We start from the raw sequence: 27,854 nt of genomic DNA on the forward strand, positions 1-27,854 counted from the left end.
TCTGATATTAAGGAAAAGCAGTTCTATTAATCAGTGCTTAATGTATTTATTATAGGCATGCACTCATGTCTTGCCTTCCCCAGAACAAATGTTTTTCCTGAGGTATGTTTTCCACATGTCATTTTATTTGCAGTTTGAAATTTTTCACTTCTCTCCTATACAGCCTCATTAATAGCCTCCTAGGGTGTAAAACAGGTGTTATTTTTTAAGGTTTTCAAGAGATTTCCCCTTGTTTTTATTACATTAGTCTATGTTATCAGCATTGTCATCAGTTGTCCACATTGCCAATGTGCTGAGGGAAGCATTTGATGCTAATCTATGAAGTGTGTTTGAAGAAATGTTTGATAATATAAGCATTAAACCAGTTACAGCATTTTCACATAAAATAGTTTTACTTTTTAATTTATTTTTTTTTTTTAGTACATGCATCATGAACGAATCTGCCTCTAGTGGAAATGGTCAAGAATTTGATGTATTTAGTGCTATGGACTGGAAGGATGGCATAGGTACTTTGCCAGGAAGTGACCTGAAGGTAAGATGTGTAATTTTTTTTTTAACAAGCGAAATAAAAATGTTAAATGCCAAAAGAATGCATTTCATAAGCTGGTGTGTAGGTATCTGCTTTTATGAATAAAACATGAATCTGCAGCTCTGAGTTAAGAGACTGTAGCCTGTTAGCTTTTAGCTCTGGAGTTTCTGATTCAGTTTCTGGTGCTGGCATAGACAGCCGTCATCCCCGTAGGAAGGCATAAATTAGCACTGCCTCACTATATAGACAGAAGTAATCAAGTGCATAAAATCCAGAAGAAATCTCAAAAGTTAAGGGTGAAATTTCAGTCCACTTAGGGTATTATATTATTGTCTCACTAAGAATCTTTATACTCTCACGGTCTCGTATTCTTAGTTTTTGTATTTCCAAAAATAGTTTATTTTTGCTTTGCTTTTGTCATGTGAGTACCTAGAAAAATGAATAAAGTGAGTGCTTGTGAGCTTGTTATAGTTTAGAAACTTGAATGATATTGGAATAGTACTTTTAGTTTCATTTTTCACACTGGTTATAGTTACTGAAGTAAAGTATAACAATTTAATTTTGTTTTCAAAATATTTTATGTATTTTTATTTATCTGATAGTTTTTATTATGTCCTCAGAAGATGTTCTCTGCTGTGTTAGCTAAAAATGTAGTTTCGATATTAGACTTCCTTGCACCTATTTCCTGTTGATTATAGTCAATATTTTCATATAATTCATTTAGACTAACATTGATGATAACGTTTTTTCATAGTTTATTTTTTAAATGTAATCTCACAAATTAATTAGAAAACGTGTGTTTTTTAAAAGAACTTTATATCCCATGGTGTCTGATAGAATTTCTGTTGTTGAAGTAAAGAGTCAAAAAATGTTTGAAATTCAGGATACAGATGTTGTGAGTGTGTTTTTGTGGTGTTTTGTTTTTTTTTTGTTTTGTTTTGTTTTGTTTTTTTTTTAATCACAGTGTCATAAAATAGATTCACAGAATAACTTTCTTTGGAAAGGACCTCAGGAGACCATGCCAAACATCAGGCTGACTTGGATCAGGTTGCTCAGGGCCTTGTCCAATATAGATTTGGTTATCTCCAGGGTTGGAGATACCACAGTCTCTCTGGCCAACCTGTTCCCGTGTTGGCCGCCCTCATAGTAGTTTTTTCCTTTTACCGATACCTAGCTGGAATTTCCCCTGTTGCAGCTTGTGCTTATTGCCTCTTGTCCACAACCTGGCTCCATCCCCTCTATGTCCTCCCGTTAACTACTGGAAGACAGCAGTAAAATCTCTCCTTCTTAAGACCAAGCAAACAAGTTCTCTCAGCTTCTCCTTGCGTCTTGCAGTCATCTGCTACAGCCCCTCCTTGTTCTGGTGGACATCTGTTGGACTTGCTGCAGCATGTCATTGTCCTTGTGATGGACGTAGTAGTCTGTATATGGTCTCATCAGTATTGAATAGAGGGGAATAGTCAGTTCCCTGGACCTGCTGGCTGCCCTCTTGCTAACGCAGCCCTGGATGCCTGTGGCCACCTTTGCTGCCAGGGCTCATTGCAGACTCGTGTTCAACTCGGGTCTTCTTCTGCAGAGCTGCTTTCAAATAATCGGTCACCGGGCTGTACTGGTGCACACAGCTGTTCCACCCCAGGTGCAGGGCCTTGCGTGTGCTTTTGTAGAGCTTCATGAGATCTTGTTAGCCTGTTCCTCCAACGTGTCGAGGGCGTTCTGAATAGCAAACCTGCCCTTCAGTTTATCTGCCACTCCGTCCGGTTCGGTAATTTGCTTTTGCAGCCTGTACACATATAGAAGCCTTTCTTGTTGCCTTTGCTAGTTTCTTTCCCAGTTGAGCTTTGGGTTTCCTAATTATTGTACACTACAGCAATATCACTATATACATTCTCTATATAACGTTTCCCCAGTTTCACCTTCTGCATACCTCCTTTTCTGTTTGAACTAAGTCAGGAGACCCTAGTTCATTCACGTTGGCCTTCATGCACATTTGCTCAACTTCTTGCACATTGGCATGCATCATTCTCCTGGTGTGAGGTCCCTGAATACCCAGATTTCCTGTGCTCATTTACCCCTTAAAGCAGTCTCCTGCGTGATCCTGCCAAGCAGATCTCTGAACAAGGCAAAACCTGCCTCTCCAAGTCCAGAGCTGCAATTTCAGTATTTGTTTTGCTCACTTCTTTCAGGATTTCAGACTTCACCATCTCATGGTCGCTGCTGCCAAGGCTATCATCAGCCTCCACATCCCTGACCAGTTCTGTATTTTTTTAAAAAGTCCAGGCTTTTCAAATTCCTTTGTATTTTAATAAGCAACATTGTGTGGAAGGCTAACATAATATTGAAATGTTTGAGGAATACAAAAGGGGACAGAGTGGGAAAATGTAATAATCTCATATAAGTCACTGGTACATGCTTTGTTCAGTTCTGGTTACCCTAGGTCAAAAGAAACAAAAACAAAGCAAAGGTTGGGTAGAGGAATGGGAAAGCTTCCCTACAAAGCGAGTGAACGGACTGGGAGGTGTAGCTGCGGGTAACTTCAGGAAATCATTTAAGAAGATTCTTAACTATGTCCTGTTCAGGAAAGCATGAGCTTCATGTTAAGGTTGCTATTCTGTTTTGGTTTTGGTTGTTATTGTTATTATTATTATTAAGCACTTTTGTATTTGATTTTTGGACAGAGATTCTTTGGTCCAGGCATTAGGGAAGACACAGAGGTGCGATGGTAGTGTACCCAGAATGATGAAAGTTACGGAGAGAATTGGCCAGGTAGCTCATTCTGGTCTTTTTTTTTTTCTTTTAAATACAAAAGCAAGGGGTTGCTAGATGAAATTGAAATGGAGCCATTCTAACACTGACTGAAGGAAGAATATTTTGTAACAATGCAGAATTAGCCTGAGGATATCATTGGACCAAGGAGCATCAAGACTCAGTGAAAGACTAGGTGTTTATATAGATATGAAAACAATTAGAGCTGTTACAATAGTAAGGATTTTTAAGCTTTGAGATAATTGTAACAACTGATTTTTCAGGGCTGCTTCTAAATACTGATGGTTAAAAGGGTGACTAATCCCTTGAAACTGTAAATGTGATCGTGGAAGATATGTTACGCTCTTTGTGGTATTCTCAGAATAGCATTAATGCAGATGGTTTACCTGAACTGTCCTGATAACAGAGTATTTTGATACTGTGTCCCGAACATAAAGAAAATGCCCTTACATAGCAGTTACTTCTTGTAAGTTTGCACGTCTTTCAAAAATTATAATGGAATTGTTCCACTAAAGATATCAAACCATTGCCATGTATTTACATTGAAATGCAATTGAAAAATCGGGTGAAAACAGTGTAATAGCAAGATGCATAAATCCAAAGATTCTATTTTTACAGCTTGGTAATAGATTAGAGTGCCTTTTTATATATATATATAAAATAAATAACAAGCAATTGCTGAAGTATTCATTGCAGACAATGCATTCCTTACATTCTCACATTTAGTCTTTTGTCTCCATAAAGTGTTGGGGAAAATTGTCTTTGAACACTCAGATTTGGTAAATGGTATTGTATGAGCATGCTTTAAGTTAAACATATACCAAAATGTTGAAATACTGCTTTTTAATATAGAAGGTTTGGAGAGTTACCTACTTCAAGTCCTTATTTTTAGTCATGTAAGTCATATGGCATTTGCCTGTCTTACTGCTTGCGTGATGAAGTTTCATGCTTATTTTTACATATGCACTTTTTAAGAAAACACTTGTGTGGTATATTAATATCCAGCCTCCTCAAATTATCAGGCAAGCATATCTGAGTAACCATTCTTTTTAAGAGCCACTTTTTGTGAGTATATGTTCCTCTATGAATAAAAGCTGGTAAAAAACTATTCTAAGTAGTGTAAAATGCTTGAAACGTTTACAAATAACTTTTCTCAATATCTTATTATCATTGCTTAAATTTAACTTTTCTTATGATATAGAAGAACAACTAAATCAGAAATAGGAAATTGCATTATTTCTTTTTGCTACGAAGACCTATGGGCACTTTCATGCCTACTAGACTTGGCTGAGATAGACTGCACCAGGGGCCACTCGCTTCCCAGTCTAATCAAAACAAGGGACCCCACTCAAACACCAAAACTCTGTTCTCAGCCATGCCATGGTCTACATCTGTTTCCACATCGGTAAAATGTTGAAAAGTGGTTTTTTTTCCCTATGATTTTGAGCGGTGTTAATTGTTAGATTTTTGTCACCCGTAGTGGGAGAAGGCTGTGGAAATACATTCTCATACAGATTTTGTTAAAACTCTTTCGCAAAAATAGTCATAAAATAGTTAATACTTCTTGAGTGCTGCTTTGAGCATGCTGTGTGACAGATAAATAGTGAGTGGTTGTGGAAAACACTATAATTTCAAATTATGCAGAGGATAGGGAGAATTAAAAATTGTACAGTATGATGCACTGAAGACTGAGAACAAAAAATTTAGCATTGTATGTTAGTTCTTTCAAGATGTTTAAATAAACCAGAAAACTTGAATTCTAGTAGAGTTTAAAATATTTTACAAATTACAGAGTGCCTTCATGTGGCAGGCTAAGTAATGTATGCTCATCTGAAAAACATCATTGCTTACCAGTTACTCTGCATGGTGTGAATATAAATGTGAAATACTCTTCTTTTTTCCTCTTTTTTTTTTTTTAAATCTCTGTGCCGAGTGCAGGCAGTAACACCATCACTTCAAGATTTAAATGTACTCATTAAATTGGAAAAGCTGTAATAATTTACAGTCACTTCCTACTGCAGTGGCAGAAGTTTATGAAGTACTTCGTAATGAGTTTTCTAGTGCTTGTGTTTGGAAAGTGAGCTGTTATATACTGCATGGACAGAATTTTTGGTCATTATTTCCAGCTTGCAAATTGTGCTTGAATGGAGAAAAAGAAATATAAATAAATTTGATGATGAAGAAATTAACCTGTAAATAAAGCTGGACAGCTAATATGGTAGGAAACCAATTGTAATAGTGGAACATGAATGGTGGAATAATGGTCGGTGTTGCTTGGTATTTCCAGCCACTCTGTGAAGAAGGTATCGGTGATTCACAGTGCTGTGTTTCTGGATGCATAGGTGCGGCAACTCAAGGCAGTGAAGTGCGTCCTTCCACCTGCCCATTCTGAAATTGCATTCAAGCTTGCTTAAGATCATTAACATCTTGAAAACAATTTCTACACCACCACCGCCCCCCCATCACCCCCCATGATTATATGTCAGAAATACCGGTAGTGTCTCAGGCGGTAACTAACTACAGTGCTTTTTTACTGCAAAACTATTTCTGTCCTCATGCAGCGGCATGTGCTTCACTGAATCTGGGGAGGCATTTCGCTGTCGGGGGAGAGTCTCTGAGCGTGTCCGTGGGAAACATCCACCACCAGGAACCGGTTAAATCACTGCATCCATTGGGAAGGTGTTATTCCAGAGAGAAGATAGATTCCCTTCAGGGAAGGTGGTAAGGAGTAGTGCAGGGAGGAGAAAGCAAGGCAGAATAGGCTTTCTCTGACCACATGTGAGCCCCAGCAGATGGACTTAGTGGTCTGGCCTTTTCCGCATGGAAGTGACTTTCTTCTGTTGCAATCTAATGTAATTAACTAGCTTATGCTGTGCTTCATCGCCATAGATTTCTGGTTAAAACTTTGCATTGTCGTAAGATGATTTTACTTTCATAAAACAAACAAACAAAAAAAGACCAAAAAGGAAATTTCACTATTAAAATTGCTAAAACTCCAAAGCCAAGAAATGCTGGAATTAGGTTTGCCTTTGGATCTTTAATTGGGCTTCCTCATGTATAGACATGGTAGAGTCTTCACTTAAGCGATCACATGGTATTGTACTACAAAATCTACTGTGTCATTTGCTGTAGATGCTGTCAGACTTGTAAATAACTGGGCAGAGGATTTCAGGAAGGAAAAGGAATAGTTTTGTGATTAATGCAGGTAAATCCCACACAGGAAAGCTTAGCGCTGCACTTGCTTCTACCACAGCCTTCCTGTGCGGTGCCGTACAACTCACTGGAACCAAAATTTGGCAGGTAGCCATTCATTTTTTTTATTTATCACTTGCTTGGGTTCCCCATGAGATATTAGCGTTTGGTATTTAGAAATGTGCTGGCTGAAATAATTCGGAGCCAGGGTTGCTTTGTAGGTCAACTTCTGGATCAATAAGCGTTGTCTTGGCAGGCCTTGACTTCTGGCTCTGTTCCTGATTTATGTGTCACCTTAAGAAAGTCTGTTTAGCTGCAATTTCCTACTCAAGTGGAGATAATAAGGCAGACTGAGTTTGCAGTGGAGAGAAATCATTGAGAAGCCGTCTGGTACTAAGATAATTCTTGAGCACTCAGAGTGGAGGGGTGGATTGGAAGAGCCTGAGGAGTATCTAAGAATAAAGTAGATAAAAATTACTGCAGACAAGACTGAGGTATCGGCATTTTGCTGGGGAAACGTCAGTCTCTTGCTAAAGGTGTATGTTTTCTGACAGTACCTAAGCTTTCAGTTCAGAAGTGATGATAGAATGTTCCTGTTTTTTTGGAAGGTTGTAATTTTATAGTAATCCTTTCCTGCTTGTGCCTGCCCAGGTAGGAAGAAAACCTTTTCCTTTGGATGCAAATTGTTCTCTCTTCTTTGTTAGTTCAGGAACAGCGTATTGCAGTGCTACTGAACCATCTTAAAATCAATTGAAGATTGCTTGAAGTGCTTGACTTTCTTGCTGACAGCATCATTCCAGTGAGAGAGGGTCTGGCCCTGCCCCTTGGTTGTGGTGTGGAATTTAATGTCTGCTGATTATGATTTAGGGAGCCCAAAATAGCCTGAGATCCTGCTTAAGTTGTTTGTCTTTTGCCATACTTGCCAGAGCAGGAGCGTGCAGGCAGGATCCCTTCTCATCATTAAAGAAAGGGAAAAACCAGGTTCAGGGGCACATTCCCCTAACCTTCTGCGTCCCTGAAAGAGTCAAAATTCTGTAACCAGGCGAGCATCGGGTGTCACATGCTTGCTGAGTGCTTTGAAATAAGCTGGGAGCAGAGTACTCAGAAGGATGAAGGGCTAGGAAGAGATATTTTCATTTTCTTTTCTAAGTGGCTGAGAACAGAGGTTTTGTTTCAGGAATTACTTTGCACTGCATTGTAACAGTAATTGCTAGAGTGCCTACAGCTTTTCAAGATACACACTCTTGTTATTTCAGTGTTAGGTTTTGGGTTTTTTTAAAGAAAATAAACAGTCATTCTGCTTTCAAACCATGTACAGTAAATAAGACTGGCTTTACTGCTGGAAGAAAGAGTATAAAAATACACAACAGCTGCCTCATTTTCTGAATGCTATCCAGCCCCTGCCTCGGGCAGGGGTTCTGTGGAAAAAATAGTATGTGATCGTGCATGTAAAGCCTGTATCTCACACATGCACACAGAAGAGGAGAATGGTTGAATGGGCAAGTTCTGGCATTTACTAACTTATTCAACTTAAATAATATGTAAAAAATAGTTTAGCATGTAGCAGGATGTGGTTGGACAATACAGTGTCTATAGGTGATTCCTTTGCTTTAAAGGGAGGAGGAGTTGTAAGATGACAGAAATGCTCTGATTTGCCTGAGCAGTCCCACTGAAATCGCTGCGATTAAACTGTGATTAAAATGAAGAGTGATGGTAACTGCTAACCAGAGATCTGAGTGTAGTTCTCTGGCTTTTATCCCTGCAGTCCCAAGGTATGCGCCCTCTTGACAGACTGCTGTGTAACTCTTACACTTAAGTTTAGTTACTTCATAGGTATGAAGAGCATTTGCTTAATTTACTTCTGTTTTGGATAATGTAAATTTTCCAGTTTTATTCTGAGCTAGTCCATGATCAGTGTTGTCTGGTCAAGATAAGTTTTACTCCTGAAGTTGCTGTCAGAATGAAGCAACAATTGTATTTATTGCTATGAACTCTTTGTCCTTATCTTGCCCAGTAGATGGTAGTGTTGGCTGTTTTTTCTAATTTATTTTAAAGTTGTGCATTAAGATGTGTGGGGTTTTTTTCTTCTTTTTTGTCCTTTGCACTTCAATTGTTGCTCCCTTTTCTTTCTTTTTATTTCTGCCTGCTGTCCCAAATAATATTTTTACCTTGTAGAAAACAATAGTGGCCTTTATTCTGATTTGATCTCTGAGTACTGATGAGATCTTGTACATTCTTAAAAGGGCACAAGTAACAGCAAATGAAGATAGTCTGATCTGTGTTGCACTTAGTAAGACACATGCAACAGCAGGGACTTAATCTGAAACTATATTGTATATATTTCTTCCCAATAGGTGTGGATTTCTAACAATCTGCCATATGGTAGACATTTTGCATTGTTTGCAAATTTATTTTTATCCCAAGTAGTCACAAATACACTGAGTATTTTTATGAAATGTGGAGAAAGAGAACTGAGAGCCCTTTTAATATGTAATTCCCCCTCCATAGATCTACAGGGTACCTTCCAGCCTGCATGATAAGGCAAAGGACTTCCATTAGAAATTGAGAGGTCTTAAAGCCATTGGAGGAGGGACAGCAGAAGTCCACCTATGGTGTTATGCTTAGTCAGGTTCACTGAGAAAAAGTGAATTTGCATGGTTGAACCCAGCAGATGGTGGGCAAAGAATGGTAAGTTGGTCAAGAAGATGAAGCACCGTTTTCGTAAGAGGAACAGAAGGGGCTTGTATTTAGCCTAATAAAATAAAGTTTGGGGGTACATAATTCTTTGCTTCAAATGTATACCCAGGGAGTAAGTGATAGGGTACTAGAGCTATGTAATCCATAGAGCAGTGTTGGGTTAAGAACAAATGGGTATAAACTGGCTATGAATAGATGTAAATGAGGAGTTAGAATAAGGTTTTTTTGAGAAAGAAATTCAGTAACGGACTTTCAGTAGAGGCACTGGTAACAGAAAATCTGTCCGCTTCTCCGTTGCAGCTGAAACATTTGCGAGGCACTTTGTGTGATACTATCGCCTGCAATAAAAAAAGGCTTCGTCTCAGTGACTTATGATACTTGTTCCAGTCCTGTGTAAATTTTAATGCAATTATAATTTTAAAAAAAATGTTTATTGATAGTAATTTTGATCCCTGTTGAATAACTTAGCATGTGGCCAGACAGAAATGGTTCAGAAGGTATTTATAATGTTTGATCATTATTTATTTAAGTCTTGATTTCCCTCTATGTGGTCTTTATTTCTTGAATGAATATTAAAATGTTCCTGGGGATTAAATTAGCAGTCATATAAGCTGAAATCCTGGTACATCAGGGCATCGTTTCCCAAGAATGTGAAAATGTATCTCAGCTCTAAGGGATCTACAGAGATGTTTGGATGGAAGCTGCTGTTTAGTTGCCTTTTGATCCTGCTAAACAAGGCAGCTAAGTAAGTTCTGTGTTGTGTGCTTACCCACTACTAGTTGGACTCATCCTGCCAACTCAGTTTATGATATATTTATGTTAAAAGAACTGCAGTATCTCGAGAATGTGTATTATTGCCATCGTTGCTCACCTGTACATGAAACTTTGAAAGTTAAATTTTCCATCTAAATGGTATATTTATTTCTGTTTATCTTATTGTGGAATCACTTGTGAAAGCTGTTGAGGTTTCTTTCTCTTCTTCTTTCTCTTCTGATCTTTTAAGACCATTGGCTCCATTGGGTGGGACAGAGGATTGTCTTCATAAGAGGTTACTTAAAATTTGCAAACAGGCACTTGGCAAAAGTCAAGTGGGTTAAATTCATACCAAACTAGCTTTATAATTTATTGTGAGATTTTATTTAAAAAGTACTTGATAATGGTCTGACTTTGTTTCCATCAGTGGGAATCTTACTGTTTGCTTTAAGGAAGACAGGTTTAAGGAAAATCCCTTCATCCAGTGCAAATTTATGTATTTACTGAAGGAGTTTGGTGACTTAGAAACAGATCTTTACTTCTCAGAAAGCTATTGGTCTGTCCTCAGAAGTTAGCTCAATGGCACTGTTTCCTTCTCTGTATCAGCAGACGGTTGGGACACCTAGGGAAACATATGGGAGGGCTGTTCTTGCTGTGTGCTAGCTTGGATCACCAAAAATAGAGGAAATATTATGACAGAAACTTTACCTTTTTTTTGTTGTTGTTGCTGTTGCCTACTTTCTAGGTAGAAGAGGCTTCCGAAAGTACTGAATTTTTTTCGTGGGCACATAAACCACCATTAGTCTAGATCCTTTTTTGTCACGCTTCCAACAGTAGACACTAGTTGGCACATTGCTCTGGCAGCTTTTATCCTGTGATGGCTTTGTGCAGCATGCTGCTCTGTACATCTGTTTATCCCGTTTTTAAGCAATTAACCTCTTGTCATAAGTTTTTTGGGGTTTTTTTGGTTGCTTTTCTTCCCCAGCTAAAACCAGAGTACAACTTCCCAGGTCTGAGGCCTTTTTCTGGTGAGCTACGGGGAACTCAGTGTGCACAGCAATGCTGAAGCACTGTAGCTGGGGAAGCACCGGACAAAAGCAGACATATTGTGCCCGAAGAGGAGCCGGAGGCCTCTGACAATGGTAGAGGCAAGACCATGGGCAAAACCAGGAGATGCAGAGGTCTGATGGGGCAGTGGGCCCAGTAGCGTTGTGGTGCCCTCGTGCCTCCTACGGCAGTAGTGAGTGGTTGCTCTCCATCATGGAGCCCAGTGTACCATGGTGACCTGACTGCTGGAGAGCTGCTTCCTCAGCGGTTCGGCTCTTGCTGCCCTGAGCAGCCTCCAGTGAAAGGGTAGCTGGGAGCAGCCTTCCCTGCAGTCACAGAATCACATAATGGTCAGGGTTGGGAGGGACCTCTGGAGATCATCTAGTCTAACCCCCCTGCCAGAGCAGGGTCACCTACAGCAGGTTGCACAGGATGGCGTCCAGGCAGGTTTTGAATGTCTTCAGAGTGGGAGACTCCACAACCTCTCTAGGCAGCCTGTTCCAGTGCTCTGCCACCCTCAAAGTAAAGAAGTGCCTCCTTGTCTTAGGTGGAACTTCCTATGTTCGAGTTTGTGCCCGTTACCTCTTGTTGAGTCATCTCTCTTTCATCGTTTGACACCTGTCAGTCAGCCCTCTGAAGGCAGACGGGCTGGCGGGTGGCTGCTCTAGCTAGGGTGACGTCCTCATGTACCACAGGCAGCTGAATGTCAGTCAGATCATGCAGAAATACCTCAGGTATTAATTGGGCTGTTCAGAAATACCTTTGGTGTACAGATGTTCTGGCTGATAGTGTGTGAAGGTGCAGGAGAGTGTTTCCAGCAGTTGGTTAGTAACCTGCCTGTGACCTGTTGGTGGGCTGCAGCACCGTGTCTTGGCCTGTGGTTGCAGCCCACTTGCTGAGCTGGCTCTTCCAGAGTTAGAGCTCCTTGGAAGCAAGGAAAGGCTTTTCCTTCTGGCATCCACCTACTGCCAAGGCAGAAAAGCACCAGTAGCAAAAATGAGTTTAACCAAAATAGGAACTAGGCTGGGTGCTTAAGTCAGCCATAAGATACAAGGATCGTCTTCTGAATGGTAACTCCACTGCTTTTCTTTGGGTAGAGCAGCATGAATATCTGTCTACAAAGTGGAGTATGAGCGTGTGGTGTTACTGCATTTGCCTTTCAAAACTGAATTCCTGCTCTTTCAGTTCAGATGGATTTATTGACAGTTTGTCTGCATTTGTGTATCTTTTGTGAGCATAGCTCATCGCAAGTAAAAATCTTGGCTCCAGAAATGATACCACTGTGTGAGTTCCTCTTCTTCCTCTCCCCCCCTTGAGCTGCTTGCGTTCCTTAGGACCTGGTGGCTTTTTGCAAATGCTGAGGCTGGCAGGACTGTATTAGTGAAAGTACGCTGTTGTGGTTTGTACGTCATGGGGCTCACCTTTGCTTGCAGTGAGAATTATTTTCACTACTATACCATAGCAGGGTCCAAAGTGAGTGGGAGTGATTCCTCCTGCAGCCTCTGGAGGCACACAGAAGGCCAATGTAGTGCCAGGCAATTGTTCCCCTTCTCATTTTCCCAAGGTAAAGTTGCCTGACCAGAGGAACAGAAACAGGCTTCATGCTACTGCCATGAAGGAATATTCTCGCAAGTGGGTTCCGGTGAGCTTTGAAAGACTCTCTCAGGCATAATTTTTCCTGTTGATATCTGTTGGTGAGAGCACCTCACTGCTACAGACCTGTCCTCTGTGCCAAAGCTTGTAACGTTTCACCCCTTTGCTCTTCAGAGCAGACTATCACACACAAAACGCTGCCTTCAGTTTTATCCATGTAACCAGCTGGGCCTGCAAACCAAGTGGACTGGGAAGCTGAAGTTTATTTTCATTTGGTAGCGCTGTAATCACTACGGCATTTGGAAGATGCTTTTCTGCTGGCAGCGGGGTGGATATAACTCCCGGTGCTCCTGTGTAAGCACAGCGTGTGGGGTATTGTTGAGCCTTGCTTCTGGCTGACAGTAATATCACGTTCAGTGTGTAATTAAACAGCTCATAAACTGCCTTGAGATGTTTGTTTATGTGCACTTTACAGCGGAGAAGTACTGTGTTTTCAGAGGACGATGAAATTTCTGTACTGTCTGAAGCATTTGTATTTGACGTTCACTTCCCTTTTTGTCGACAAAAATACTTAGTGACTGGAGTGTGTTATTTTGCTGGCAATGAAAAGCTGATGGTTAGCAGATTTTCCCGTGAATTTCTGTTACTGGGTTTTTGGTTCTTGTGCGTAAGTTAAATATCGATCTGCATGTGGAGGCATCTCTATCAATATCTATAGCAACTTAATATTTTTTGATAACAAAATGAGTTTACATTTTGCTTGAAAGAAACAGGGAAGACTTGTTTCCAATTCCTTGGGGATAAGCAGAAACACATAGAAATTAGATAATACGGTGAGGACACCATGTAAAAACTATGTTGGTGAACAAAAGAAGACATCATAAGAGAGTATTAGTAAATTTTTACTATACTCTATGCCGTTTGTTTTGTCTTACAGTTTAGAGTGAATGAATTTGGGGCCCTGGAAGTGATTACAGATGAAACTGAGATGGAAAGTGTTAAAAAGGCAACTGCTACCACAACCTGGATGGTTCCGACTGCTCAAGAAGGTCAGTTAAGAGGCAGTAAAGGTTTTCTGTGGTAGACTGTTTCATTTAATATATCAGTTTTTCTTAAAGATTACCCCCAAAAATACAAAAAAACCCTTATTTCCTTTAATGCACAGACTATCTCTGATGTTACCTATTTCTTGGGGTGTAAATAAGTATGAAAGTAAATGCATCTTAAGTTAAAAGGAAATAATTCCATTGTTAGAACTCTGAAGTTCAATTACAGTCACAGTTTTTTATAACAATATTTTTTTTAAGTTTAGAATCACTATTTTCCACCTATTTAATTTGGAAAATAGTAAATTTCTTAGTTTAAATTATTGAGAATTTTTTAGATGTTATTTTTGTTGAGCTGGTTCTCCAGGCTGCCCACAGACTTTACTAACTGCCTAGAGTTCATTTGTGACCCAAGTACCACGCACTGTAAACTGCCTTCATATGATGTTGGCTGCTGCTCAGCTGCTGCCACTGATGTCAGTGTATGTCTGCACTACTTCCTTGCTCGTGCTGACTATGCTTTTTTACAGTATTAAAATTAGTGTGTAGTAACCATTTATGTTTATCTTGAATGGTTAATAGTTGTAGTATCTGTCTACCAAATAAGGTGTTTTGTGGATTTAAGATACTGATATAAGGAAACACCGTTTTTGTGCAAGGAAAGGTGGTTCACGTGGTCATAAATTCTGAAAATTTTGATACACTGACTCCAGCAATGACAGAGTAGCGTGAAAGAGAATATCACAACTGGTTTTGCAAATACCTACAACTACCTAGTGTGATTTTCCTTGTTGATATTGTATTATCAATTTCCTTTTAAAATTTGCATTATGTAAGTCCTTTGAAAAGCAGACTTCAGAATTTTGCTTTAATAATCATCAGTATAAGCATGATAAGGAAAGTCAATGAAAGTTTTCCTTTGCTACTGCCCCACCATCAAGTCTTGTCATGTGATTTTTATGAATAGGTAAAGCATTTACACCAGTGGGAAAGTAGTTTGGACCTCAGCTGTGAGGTCTGAAGCTTCAGACTGCAGCTACTCTGTTCTGTAGGGCTGTCTCCAAGGCAATGATAGTTATTCATGATTGAAATCTGTGATGAGAGTGGCAACAGTGTGATAGCGTAGTAGCGCAGCAGGTTCTCTCCTTAGACTGAGAGATGACAGTTACCTACAGTAAAGTGTACAACTTCATCCCTTACGGTCTGGTAAACCTAAAAAAAAATAAAATGTTACTAATGAATTAAAGTGCGTTTATGGGTACATAAACATACCAAGTAAGCATCATACTGCTACCTTACACTGTCCTTGATTAATTTAATGCTCCCCAGAGATAAAAATATTGCTAAAATTTTTCATTGAGAGAGAAAATAGTTGTTTTGAACCACTAATGATGCTGGAATATAAATATAGCACATAAATTATATATTCTCTAGTAGATATAGTCTGCACACCAGAGTTCATTTGACTTCGCTTTCAAAGACGGTACAATGCTCAAGCAAAAGAAATAGTTTGTGACTTGAAATTTGCCTTTTGCGGGGGTGCAAAGTGAACAACCTGCTCTGGAAGCTGGAGAACTTGACAGTGCTTCATACTTGCCTGTGAGAAAGAAACGGCATCCTCTCCTAGGCTACATGCCTCTTACAGGGAAACTGTAGTTTAGGATGAGGAAGTAACTTAGTATTTGAAAGTATTTGAAAATTTCTTTGTTACAAAGTAGGGATTTTTTACTTCTGGTAGACCTGAAGCAGGTTGAGCAATAGCTACTGCTGTGAGAGACTGTAGAATGTAGTCAGTGATTTACTTCCAGAAGTAAGTTCGCCTATTGAAAGATAACTCCTCCCAAAACCTTTTTCCCAAATGACCCTATATATAGGTAAAAAATGAGACATATCAGCAGGAGATGAGTTAATGGACTCCGTGCAGTGATGACTCTCTGGGCAGTCAGTGCAGTGCCTGTTATAAAATTCACTCCTTCCACAAGTAGCCACATCAACCAGTGTTGATGTGCCACTGGTGACAGAAGCATGAAATCGGCGGATTCCTCTCTCTAGTGTTGCCATATGAAAACCCAACTTGCTTGTCAGGAATACAGGCCCCATACAGGCACTAACTCCCAGTTCTTCATTCTAGCAAGAGTGGTGTGACTTCTGTTTTTCTGTTTGCTTGGCAAAGCTTGCTGAGAATCGTTGGAAATGTATTGCCTCTACCTAAGAGAAGTTACTTTTTTCGTTGTTCAGCCTTTTCAGAAAAGACAGGGATCTCCACAAGGTTGAAGGAAACTGCAAAAATGGATGGACTTGTTTTCTGTGAAAACTGTTATCGCTATGGTGCCATAGAAGAATTTGTTCCTGAAGGGAAATTTTGCAGCCAGAAATGTGCCCAGCAAGTAAAAAACAAGTAAGTGCTGTAATAAAGCATAGAAACAAAGAATTTGGCATAAATGCAGCATGCAATAAATGTGGTGGGTTAAAATGTTAATGATGGGACAAAGGGAGGTATTAAGGAGCCATGTTTTGGTGAGTCTCCATCAGTTTGTAATGTTCTTTCACTCTTTTTCATGTAAATGCACATGGTAAATTTGGTTTTGTCTAATGCTGATGTTGAAGGCAATCTTTTTTGCTCGGAGCGCGCTGTTCTGCTCTCAGATGCAAGCGGTGAAAGAGTCTATGGGATGCATGAATCAGTGTCAGACTCCTACCCTGTTTCATAATCATTGGAATAAGATAATCAGTAATGAGATGGTTGGTGTGGTAAGCTAATTATAATTAAGTGCAAGAGCTGTGTTGTAGATGACAGTGAGTGAAAACATGAGCATACTGTAGTTCCTCAGTTCCTTTTCTTTCCGCTAGTGCAGTTCATCTCATCATAGAAGAAGGTTTGTGTTAGTATGTCCATTCTGTATTGCGTATTACCACACTATGGCAGTTTTTAACATCTGTGATTTTGTGTGTTTTCCTTCGGTTTTAGCTAATTGCTTCAAAGTTGTCTATTCTGACTGCTTATTTAGCAATTTGTACAGTCACATACCAGCTTTCTCCAATTGGATTTGTCAGTCTGAACAATTACCTTTGCCTTCCTTTCTGTAAACTGCCCTGCAGTCCTAAACATTTCACAGTTTGCTTCTCCGTGAGACTTGATGGTACATGGGAAAAGACACACTGTTTAAAACATGCAGAACTTGTTCAGCATAAGCTGACAACTTTGCTTTTACAGTTGCTATTGAGTGTCTTTCAGATTAATTGTTTTGACAGATGTAATTTTCAGTAGTACTTCTAAGAATATATTTGGTATAACACCCTGGGACCTACAACACTTGACCTTCAGATTTACTCACTTTTTACTTGTTTTATGAATATGAGAAGTGAAAGAATTTTGGCTTTGTGTCACTGTGTTACTCTCATAATAGAGAACCAAAGGAGGAAAAGCCCAGCGTGGAATGCAATGGGGAAGATGATTCCAAAGGCATTCGGAAAAGAAAAGCAAAGTTACCTCTGAAAGAAGAGTCCAGGGATAATGGGGAGAAAAAAGAGAATGCCGATGAAATTGTTAGTATGCATCATAAACCCATTTCTGCAAGTATTTTGGTGGGAGTTTTGCCTTATATTGCAAGGCCAGTAACTTCATTGGTCTACATAGAGGAGTGAGGGCATCGCTGTCAGAGCCACAATAAGTAGTTGGTTTGCTTACCAATTTAATTATGCCTCATCAGTAAATTGTAGTTACTGACAATGAACTGTTAAAAGCTTTTCTTAAATTTCTTAAAAATCTCTTTTCCCTTCTTTTTTAAGAACAGAACAAAAAGAATTTAAAGGAAATACGATACTAACCTAGACTTGCTATGTCTTCAGCGTAGAAAAATAGGAGTACATATTTCCCAACACCTGTTACTTTGTCACTCTACATGAATAAATGACTATAGACCAATAATTTATTTACAAAGAAAGCTACGTTACGGTTGAAAATTGATTTTCTTAGTGTAATTTGTCTTAGAAAAATCATAGTTAAAGATTTGGGTTTTTTTAATGTGGTAGTGTAATGTGCTTTGGGACACCTTTTGGGTTTTTTTGTTTTGGATTTATGCTTCATTTTAGAATAAACTTATCACAGTACCTTGCCATTACGTTCATTTGCCTGTAATATTTGTTTTCATCTCAATAGCTGTGGCACTGCTGGGAGGAGCACAGTTTAGAGGGAGAAGGGGGGAGCTCTGTAACTGTCAAATTGTCTAAAGGCTGAGGACACTAAAGTTGTCAGAAGGGAATTTGTAGCTCTCTGTATAGCAGTATCTTAGGCAAAAGTCAGGGGACACCTTTGCCACCATGCATCTGTCCTCCCAAATGAGTACTTACTCTGTTTGTCTATTCAAGTGCTAACAAAACTGTTAACACAAAAACAGCTAAATAAATAAGAAGGATTGGTGCCATTTTATATTTAGTAAAGCAATTGTACATTTGAAAAAAGCAGATTAAAGCTGTGAGAGGTGTTCCTTTAAATTATTTTGGAAACACGAACATATCAAAGATACTGCTATTTCTCTCTGGTTCAGCCAGGCCTGCTGAAGGCTTTGTGATCTACCCCTGGTTTAGACAAGGCTGGCTGGCTGAGTGCTGGCTGTTGAGAGTCCCTCTGTCATTTTCAGCGGGCTTGCTGTGATTTGTCACTGATGGCTCGCTTTGTTTTTATTGGACATCTGCAGGTTTGTTTAAGATAGTGGAGAGCTATGTCAATAGACATGTAAATGAAGTCACAGTTAAAGCTTGGGTGTCTCGGTTTTTACTGTATTAGACTTCTGAACTAATGAGATTGTTGTACTCTTTTTCTAATTTAGGAGGACAAACCTGAAGGAAGGATCTTGAGAGTCTCACAGAGAGCCAGGAGAAAAAGAAAAGGGGATATAACAGTTTTGAAACAAAGTAAGTTAGTTTATGAAACAAAAATCTCAACTATCAGTTCTTCAGGTAATATCTGTCTCTTATTGTGAATTGCCAGTATCGTTTCACTGAATTTGTGTTCCCTATTGAATACATTTTTGTCAGTTCTTTAAAAAGAAAGTGCCAGTGTTATTTATAGCAATTAAGTTTTAAGGCTTGAAGAACTGAGAGCCAAGTGAAAGCTGGGGAAAAACCACCGTCACTGGGAGACTGATTACCTTTTACAGTTTATATACCTCTGGCAATGTGGAGGAGGATATAGTGAGTGTATATGTAATTGATGCACATTTTAGGTGTTTTTTTCATCCCTCTAAAGAGTGCTGGTATTAAAGGGAATCAGGTCCATTGAGTTCCCGGATGTTGAAAGACATATATTAAGCAGAAGTGATATTTTACTTTTGTTTCCTTGGGGATCAATTCTGTATCTACAGTATGTGGTGGAAATAGACACATTTATGGAACTGTTTAGGAATAATTGCTATAATCAGTCCAAAGGGACATATGCTGCATCAAGCAGCATAATAAAACATATTTTAAATGAGTATTGTTTTTTCAAGCTGTTTGTATGAAAGGTACTTTGAGGAAGAATCAGAGAATCAGCAGCTATTATACCTGAGTGATACACCAAGCACAAACCTGCATCTTGCCCTCCAAAATGTTTCTTATGGTAGACTGGGAGCCATTACCAGAAGTTGCTGGGCCGCTAATCAGCACAGGGCTCCAAGTAGGTCTGCTGCACACTAGGCAGATGAAATACTGACTGAAGATGCCGCACATAAAAGTTATAGAAGATCCCCCTACCGAGATAGAATTACTCCTGAAATATAAATATTATTTCTACAGTTGTTTCCAAAGCTGAGATGATAAGAAGTGTGTGCAATACAAGCACAAAGCTGATGCTCTGTGAAAATCACTGCTGTCCACTGACAGAATGATCTGTATGGATTTCTTCTGTTTTTTTCATTTGGGAAAATGTCAGCTCAGCACAAGACTTTTTATATAAAAGACCAATTTATATTCAGAACCAAGCATGTAACTGTGTATTATTGTGCTGAGCAACACATCTCTTAAGTGGAATAGATAAAAACTGGGTAAGTCAAAAATAAAGTGAATGTGCTTTAATAGTGTTGAGCGATCGCTGTGATTCTGAAATTTGTTATCTTTTGGTTACATTGCTTCAGGAGAGTCTGGCATCATTATTGCTGCAGTTCATGTTTTAATCATAACAATGCTTAGACAGACTGTTACTTAAGGGGCTGTTTCTCTTGTGAGTAGCCCACAGTCAGGATCAGGCCAGAATCAAATTGTGGACTGTGAGGAATCCTTCTGGCAGTATGAGCTTATGGTCTGAAATGCTAAGCTGCATGTGCAGAGGAGGCTTTTTAGGTGAAGATCAGTAGAGCAGAGTGGAGGTGTATGAAAGTAGATAGATACATGGCCAGCCTCACAAGCCATCTGGTTTTGAAGTTCCTGGCTTTTGCTAGTGCAGTTAGTGCCTCGTTTTCAAGGCCTAAAAACTGTTACTCGCTGATGTGACTGTAGCCAATATTAAGATGGACTGTAGCCAATATTACAATTACTATGCAAGTGTATGCGAGTGTTCATACTATATGAACAAACCTGAAACTGGAGGTTTCTATCGTATGCTAATGACGTGAAAAAAGCACTGGTGACAGTTTTGATGGCTTGGAGAAATTACTGTTAAATCGCTGCCTCTCCACCCAAAAACTTCAAACTACGAAGTGATGGAGTAGGTTAGAAACATTCTGAATACTGTCAAAGAATAAAGTATTTCAACTACGATTTTAAAAAAAGTGTCACAAGTTCTATCCAGTTGAAAATGCTTTCCAGGAAAAGAAATTCTCAGGGGAAAAAAAAATAAATATTGTGCTACTTGTGATTTGAACAGATCATTTTATACATTTACAAATGGGGCATCACAATGCTTCTTATGAGCAATAAGGTAAAAGGGGCAGAGTGCAAGACTTTGTAAGCTGTTCTTGTCACCTGACAGAGCTTTTTCTTGTTACTAATCAAGATTTGAACTGCTGGAAACCTTCCTATACAAACCAGGAACCTTCATGTTCCTGGTGCTCTTAAACCTACAGAGCTACTTCTTTTTGTGAAGTAGGTCCTGAGAAACACCATGAATACATTTAATAAAATGTAGATTTGAGATACGATATGAATATTATAAACTTCAAAGTGTTAGTTTTTTTATTTCTTGAGAAGTTAACAGTTACAGAATTCTTTTGCTATTGTATGCTTCTTTACAGCTGTACCATCTAAAGGAAGGCAAGTGTGGTGTTGGGCTTCCTATCTGGAGGAAGAAAAGGCTGTTGCAGTACCTACTAAGCTTTTTAAAGAGGTATGACCTTCTGAAGTTGAAGTCAATCAGCCACCTAAGATCACGAGATTTTTAGGATATCATTGTTAAAAAAAAAAAAAGTAATTTGAAGATTTTACACCTCTCAGGGGTAAAACCTACCTGATTAAAACAATGCTATCCATCAGCAATCGTCAAGATAGTCAGAATGTGTGAAACTAGTTATCTTTCTCTGCTTTTTCAAAGAATTCTGTGGTTTTAGATGAATGCTGTCAACTGAGACTACAGAAAGCAGATGCTTTTCCAAAACCTGCATGTTCAAGCCTTCCTTCTAATCTCTGAAGCTAAAAGTCTGATATGTTCCCTCATTTTTTCATGCCATATCATTCTCTTTAAATATGTTTAGAAAGGTGGTACAAAGGTCATATTTTGGCTTGTTGCTTTGATTATATTACCTGTCTTTTTGCAGCTACTGCTGACATATTGTTTTACTACATCAGATACTAGTTTGGCTTGTTCCCATTTTGCCTGTCATCTGATTAGATGTCACATCATCATCTCTTGCTTGTCCTTTGCCTGCTATGGTAGTCTTTGTCATTTGTCATTTCATTGCTTTTCTCTAGTGCTGTCTCTCTTGCTTGGAAGAGAGCTCTGTATGCAAATCCACAAAGCTTGCACGCTTTTCTCTTCTCTTGCAAAACCTGGCAAAACATGTGAACATGTCTCAGCTGCTGTACTTCTGCTATGTATATCCAGTATTATTTTTTGATAATTCTCTTCATACTTGTAGCCTCTTTCTTGCATCTGTTTCTTTTTGCTTGCCTTATACTTCAACTATTAAATCTTTTGTGCAGGGATTAGCTTTTCAGCTTGCATATGCAGGTGATGCTGACCTTTAATCGGTGCTTTTAGACATTACTGAGGTACAGAAGTAAAACCCTAGGATTGCAATGTAGAGTATCTATAGATTTGTAGGTGCAAGAACAACAGTTCCCTGACTATCCTTAGTTATATTCCCCTGTGCTATATACTGGTTGAAAAGGGGACAAAAAAATCCAGGTAAGTAGTGGCTCTGTCTGGAAAGTAGATTTACAAAGCGTTGCTCTCTGCCTGTCTGAAGTTCCATGAAATGCTCTTGCGGCACACAGGCATATACCAGCCTTTCTGGGCACTGCACCCAGTGGTAGTCTGGAGCTGCATGGTGATGGACTGTTTCCTTTCTTTCTTTCTTTCCACAGCGTACGTTTCTCATTCAGTGCATCTTATTTAATATTTTCTTTTAAAGTCTTTAGCCCCTGGGTAACTGTAGGGTTTTATTTAGTGTGTGATATTTAAAGTCTGTAGCAGAGACAGAATTCTTAGTAGCACTCAGAAGTGGCCAGGTAATATTTTTCCATTTTACAGATGGACAAGCAAGCCGCAGGAACAGTAAGGTTAAAAAAACTCCCACCATACATCACCACCAATTTTGAATCCTTGATTTCTGTATGGATTGTGAAAATTACCTTTTTTTATTTTTTTTTTTCTTCTTATTTTTCCAGTTCAGAAGCACTACTTTTCACAGTGTTTTTTTGGACCCTTCGTTAGGAATGATCAGGGTCATGGAGAGTACTTGGCACTTCCTGGTACTTAAATCTTAGAGTCATTTCTAGGCTCTGATGGACAAGCTGTTACTGCTCCAGTAAAATAAAATTATAGACCCTTTGTTGCATTAAGAGGTTGGGGTCAAAAACCCTTGAATGTTGGGGTTTTTTTCAATCTCCAGCTCTGCTCATGTAATCACTCAGGTTTTGTGTATGTTCTTGCCATAAATATTTCTAATCCTCAGTCTGCTGTCTGATTGTTTCCTGACTCCGTTTACCTTTACTCTTATTTTGTTCTTATATCTCTCCTTAACAAAGTATCTTCAAATGTTTGTTGTGAAAATAATGTGTGATTACTAAGTTTTTCATAGCTTTACCTTGGGTGATGTATTGAGAATAATGCACAAAATTGAAATCTGTATTAAAGTTATTAGTCTTCTAAAAGTTGCCTGTTACTTTGCTGTAACAGAAACCAAACTGATGATTGTGTTGCCTTATAAGTTTTAGATTTGACAACGGAAAAAATAATGAATAATTCTCGTCTTAAATTTCAGGAAATACCTGTGTGATAATAGCTTAATATTTAGTGTACTGTTCGTAGAATTTTGCACTGTTTGTACAGTAATGTCTGTTATAATAATGAAAGAATAAACAGATATGTGACTTTTACATTTTCCTTTCTTTATAATTTTGTTTGTGCTTGCTTTTGCAAAACCTGAGTTATATTTTTGGCCATTGTGTTAATGTGGCTAACGTGTCAGTATTTCTAGCATTTCAGTTTTCCACTGAGGTTTTTTATCTGTAAGGTATTTGTGATATAGATGGCATTAATTGCAAGTCTGTGCACCAAGATGAACTTTAAAAATTTCAATTTATTGATTTTTTTTTAAAAAAAAAAAAGCTCTGCTTTTACATACCTCTTGAGGAAGTAGCCAGAATTATGCATAGTGTAACATCATTAAACTTTCATTGGTAATAAAAATGTTAAGTGTGGTGATGTTAGGATGAAATAACTTTTCAAATGCATGTACTGCAGTGAGATAGTCTGAACCCTTAACTGAGGTCTACAAGATGATCTAACCTATTTTTAGATAAGGACTTAGAGGTGTGGTTAGACATATGTTAGCTGGCCGTTTCAGGCTGATTTAAACCGCTCTGTTTCTCCCATTTCCCTTCTCCTTGACTGCATATTCCTGCTCTTGTGCCGTGCACTGCATTTTTTTTCTGCTGGGTTTATTATTCAGTTGCAGCCAAAGCCACCAAAGAGAGGCTTCCCTTCCTTCCAAGTAGGTGAGACCTCTCTGAGTACCTCCCTTGGTACCCTTCTCTTTCCATTGACTGCAAATGGCTAAGGAGCATGTGTACATTTTAGGCTGGAACAGAAGGAAGAGGGAGCATATAAGATGCTTCTCCTGTGTTGGTTTTTTTTGTCTGTAACCATTTGGGACATAAAAACTGTCTAGCTGTGAATCCAGAAGCTGTAACTTCTGGAAACCCTCTTCAGCTTTATTTAATTTTTGTTCTGATATTCCCTCCGCTTTAACCTTAGTATTGGCTAGCTCCCTTCCTTCTTTAACAGAAGACAGGGCCCACTGATGTCTTCTGATTGCAAACATCCTTTCCGCTTAGCTTTGTTTTCACTTTCTTTTTTTTTTTGAAAGATGTTCTTCTGGGTTCACTGTAATGTGATACGAGGGTAGTCATGTTCCTGTGATGCAAACTATTCCTGGAAAATTAGCTAGTTGAGACCCGACATAGAAAGAAGAAGATGGCATCAAAGAGGCCATCCCTGTATATAAACAATGTTTTGTATTTCTGCCTCGCAGTTTGTCTTTGATGGCCTGAGTTGTGGAAATGAAAAGGCAAAATAGAGCATCGCTGTTGTGATTGTTATAGGAATGATGACCACCAGGTCAAAGTGTCACTGTACAGGCTGAAAAACAAACAATTACATCGTTAAAATGTTTTATTGACAATTAAAGGGAAAAGTTGAGGGCAAATCACGCTTTCTTCTTTCCCTTGGATGAGTTTTTTGCTAATTCTTTTCAAATTTCATAAGTCATTCTAGTATCAACGTGTTTTTCGAACAACCATAAATTTCTGTTTTCCGCAGTATGTTTTTAAAAATGCAAAACTTATTTTAAAGCAATTTATTAGTTGTTTCAGAAACATGAATAATAAATAATCATTGTTCTTTTCCTTATAAAGATATTGTGTCTTTCTCTGGTATACCTTCGGAAGGACTGAAACTGTTCGTTTCCATTGCAGTATCAATCTTTCCCGTACAACAAAAATGGATTCAAAGTAGGGATGAAACTGGAGGGCGTGGATCCTGAGCACCAGTCAATATACTGTGTTCTCACGGTGGCTGAGGTAAGTGGAGGCTGCGAGCAGCCATGGTGCAGGATTACAGCAGAGACTGAACAGCAGCAACAGAAAGCGCTTGCTCTTCCCTAGCAGGCAGACAGAAGCTATATGTAGGACAATAGCTTTTAAATTAATGGCGCTGTGTTAAATCTACCTGACAAACACGTGGTGACTATGTCCAGTACCATGTAGCGGTGACTGTTTACATACGCTTCATGTATGCAGCTAGAGAAAATGTATTATGATAATTGGATGATGTGTGCTTTTTCTGTAATCCTGTAGTTTGTATTTTAAAGAAAAAATAAGTAGAAAAAATAATAGTATGACAACTAACTTATAGTGGTTTTATAGAGGTTTGATAGTATTTACAGTTGCTCAATTCACTGATACGAATGCCTAACACTTTTTTGTGTTGCAGTTGTGCTACAGTTTTTTTCAGACTGCTGGCCTCAGAAATTGCCTGTGTTGGCAACTTCTACAAATTAGCATACCATATGAACTCAGTTTGTCTTTTTGCTGCAGTTTATGATGTAATTTTATTGATGAGTAGTTTCTTTGCTTTTAATAATACAAATGAGAACCCATTTCTCAGTTACATTTTTTCTGTCTTTCAAATATACCTTACGTCAGTTCTTACATAGTTTTACCAAGAATCCTTTTTTTTGGTTTTGCTTTGTGAATTAAAATGGGGAAACAGGAATAGGGTAGGTACTCTTCTCTGTATCACTGTTATTCTAAGCAGCTCTAATTTTCCACTTGATATTTCTATAGCCTAGGCTTTTGTTTTGCCATATCTGGATCTCTTCGTGGTCCACAGTCATATGCCACTTCTGTGGATATCTCTTTCATTTTCTTATGGCTGGTGTGTCAGTGGTTGAGTATTTCCTGTGTACCTTGTGCTTGTCACTAAGTGATGGGTCATGTTTTACTGCAGGATGACCTGAATTCCACATAATTCTAAGATGGCAAACTGAAAGTTCTGTCAGTATAAATTAAATATAAAATAAGGTGACCTTGATGTCAAGAGACTTTTACTGATGACTGTAGGAAAGTTATGGCATTTGGCACTTGGGAAGATGTGGAAAACTTTTGCAGAGAGGGAGGGATTGTATGTCCTGTTTTTCTCTGGGTGGTTAACTTACTACCTTATGGAATAAAGAAGTTCTGGAGGATACCTCCACTGACTTCTCATCTTTAATAACAGTTCTCAGTATCTCTGTGGAGGGCCTGTTGAACATAGTTATTGTTGAGTGCTCTATTGCATATTGATTAATTGGGATAGCGTGAGAGTATCATTATCTGTGTTTTCTGCATGATTTTATCAGATGTATTCATGGTCTTCTGTAGGGTTTCTGTTTTATTCTGATGTTGGGTTGAACAGCTTTCAAGCTTTTTAACACTAATGGCAATATCCAGCTTTTAGTTAATTCTTTTCACCAGAAGAGGAGGCACTCACACTGTGAATAGCTTTACTTTTTATTCTTTCCTTTTTATTAAATGAATTTATTCATCCAGTTCAGGTTTGAGCAGAAGTAAAAGGCTGACTTAAAGCACACTGTTATTGTATGTAATACTGAACAGAAGCTGTTATGTGGAGGGCAAGCATCTTTAAACACAGCTTGCATGTTGTATATTCTTGCTTGTAGGTTTGTGGCTACAGAATACGACTCCATTTCGATGGATACCCAGATTGTTACGATTTCTGGGTGAACGCTGATTCTTCAGATATTCATCCTGTGGGATGGTGTGAGAAAACAGGTCACAAGCTTCATCCACCTAAAGGTATTGTGTGTATGAAATGTGTGTGTTTTCCATAGCTCTGAGATCAAGGCTTCTGTATAATGCTGCAATTATTTTTTTGGCAGAAACTTTTCTTACTCATTTAGTCAGAGTGTTTGAACATGGCAAATTAAACTCTATGTTAAGTCTTGCTAAAATCTTGAGGTTGAAATCCTACCTTTTTTATTCATTGGAAATCCAGAGAGAACAAGAAAACCATAAGAGTAATTCGTAAGGCATTAGGAAAGAAAGTTAAGCAACAAACCTAGACCCCAAATGAATGCTTATTGCAAGTAAAATGGCAGCGTACTGCTGACATGGATGCTTAAACTGAGATCTCACAGGCAGCTGAAAATCCTTTAGTGGAAGGTATTAGAACATTTTCATTACTAGATATTGATCACTATTATTGTCTGTGTGTTGGCACAGACTCATAAAAGATTGTGCTCTTGCCACAAAAAGTTAGCTTGAAATAGAGACAAAAAGAGGAATGAACAAATAAGAAGGGAGAAAAAATGGTCAGATTACAAGCCTGAAAGCATCGTTTGTACATGGCTTATGTAAATGGTATACACGCGTTGAAATATGTGTAATTTTCTTGCTTAATTATTCTATTTCTGATTATGTAAATCATTTATTTTGGCAGATGGAGTGCATCTGCGCTGAACTGTGCCATGAAACAAGGGATAAATGGGGTCCCTTTGGGGTAGGGAGGGAATATGTGGGGATGAACGAAGCAAGTCCTGAAAACAGAAGAGTGAGAAATAAATGAATGTGGTGTTTTGACATACACAGTGAGGGTAGGACAATGTGGTTTCAAAAGGCTGCAAAATGATGAGTGTACAGAGTCAAGAGGATGCATTATGGAGAATTATAGAACTGTGGATGTAACTGCTGTGGTGTGGAAGGTGAGAGTAAATCCACTGGAAGTGTAGAGGCAGAGGGCCAGCCAGTCGGGGAGAGGATGGCGTTTCTGCAACTGAGCCATCGAGGAGTGTGAAGAAGGTTCATTCCTCGCTCTGCAAGCTCCACTCTGGTTACAGGGCATGAGTGCTCTGTGCTGCTGGTCCAGTACGGGCATAGTTCTGCTTAACAGGCCAGGCAGAAATAGACATTTCTTGAACATAAATCAGAATTTCTCAGGAGGTTGGCCTCCACTGAAGTAGTAAGTTACATGCAGCAATTGAGTAGTCCCCAGTTATAGAGTTATTGATGTTACTACAGCATGCTTCTTAGTTTTAGATCTG

The 27,854-nt window shown here is 38.8% G+C and overlaps 1 protein-coding gene across 1 annotated transcript in view; it reads left to right on the forward strand.

The window, feature by feature from the left end:
* The first annotated feature begins 426 nt into the window (after nt 1-426).
* The window catches only part of L3MBTL3 (l(3)mbt-like 3 (Drosophila)), a 74,214-nt gene continuing 46,786 nt past the window's right edge, over nt 427-27,854 (forward strand). The window contains exons 1-8 of the mRNA XM_009880158.1: nt 427-532; nt 13,512-13,623; nt 15,859-16,018; nt 17,028-17,166; nt 18,450-18,534; nt 20,829-20,920; nt 24,730-24,834; nt 26,475-26,610. Of these exons, the coding sequence (XP_009878460.1) occupies nt 431-532; nt 13,512-13,623; nt 15,859-16,018; nt 17,028-17,166; nt 18,450-18,534; nt 20,829-20,920; nt 24,730-24,834; nt 26,475-26,610 (931 nt within the window). The 5' untranslated portion in view covers nt 427-430. The remainder of the gene's footprint in view (nt 533-13,511; nt 13,624-15,858; nt 16,019-17,027; nt 17,167-18,449; nt 18,535-20,828; nt 20,921-24,729; nt 24,835-26,474; nt 26,611-27,854) is intronic.

This window comes from Charadrius vociferus, unplaced genomic scaffold (genome assembly GCF_000708025.1).
Source record: "Charadrius vociferus isolate BGI_N301 unplaced genomic scaffold, ASM70802v2 scaffold82, whole genome shotgun sequence".
Taxonomy (NCBI): Eukaryota; Metazoa; Chordata; class Aves; order Charadriiformes; family Charadriidae; genus Charadrius; species Charadrius vociferus.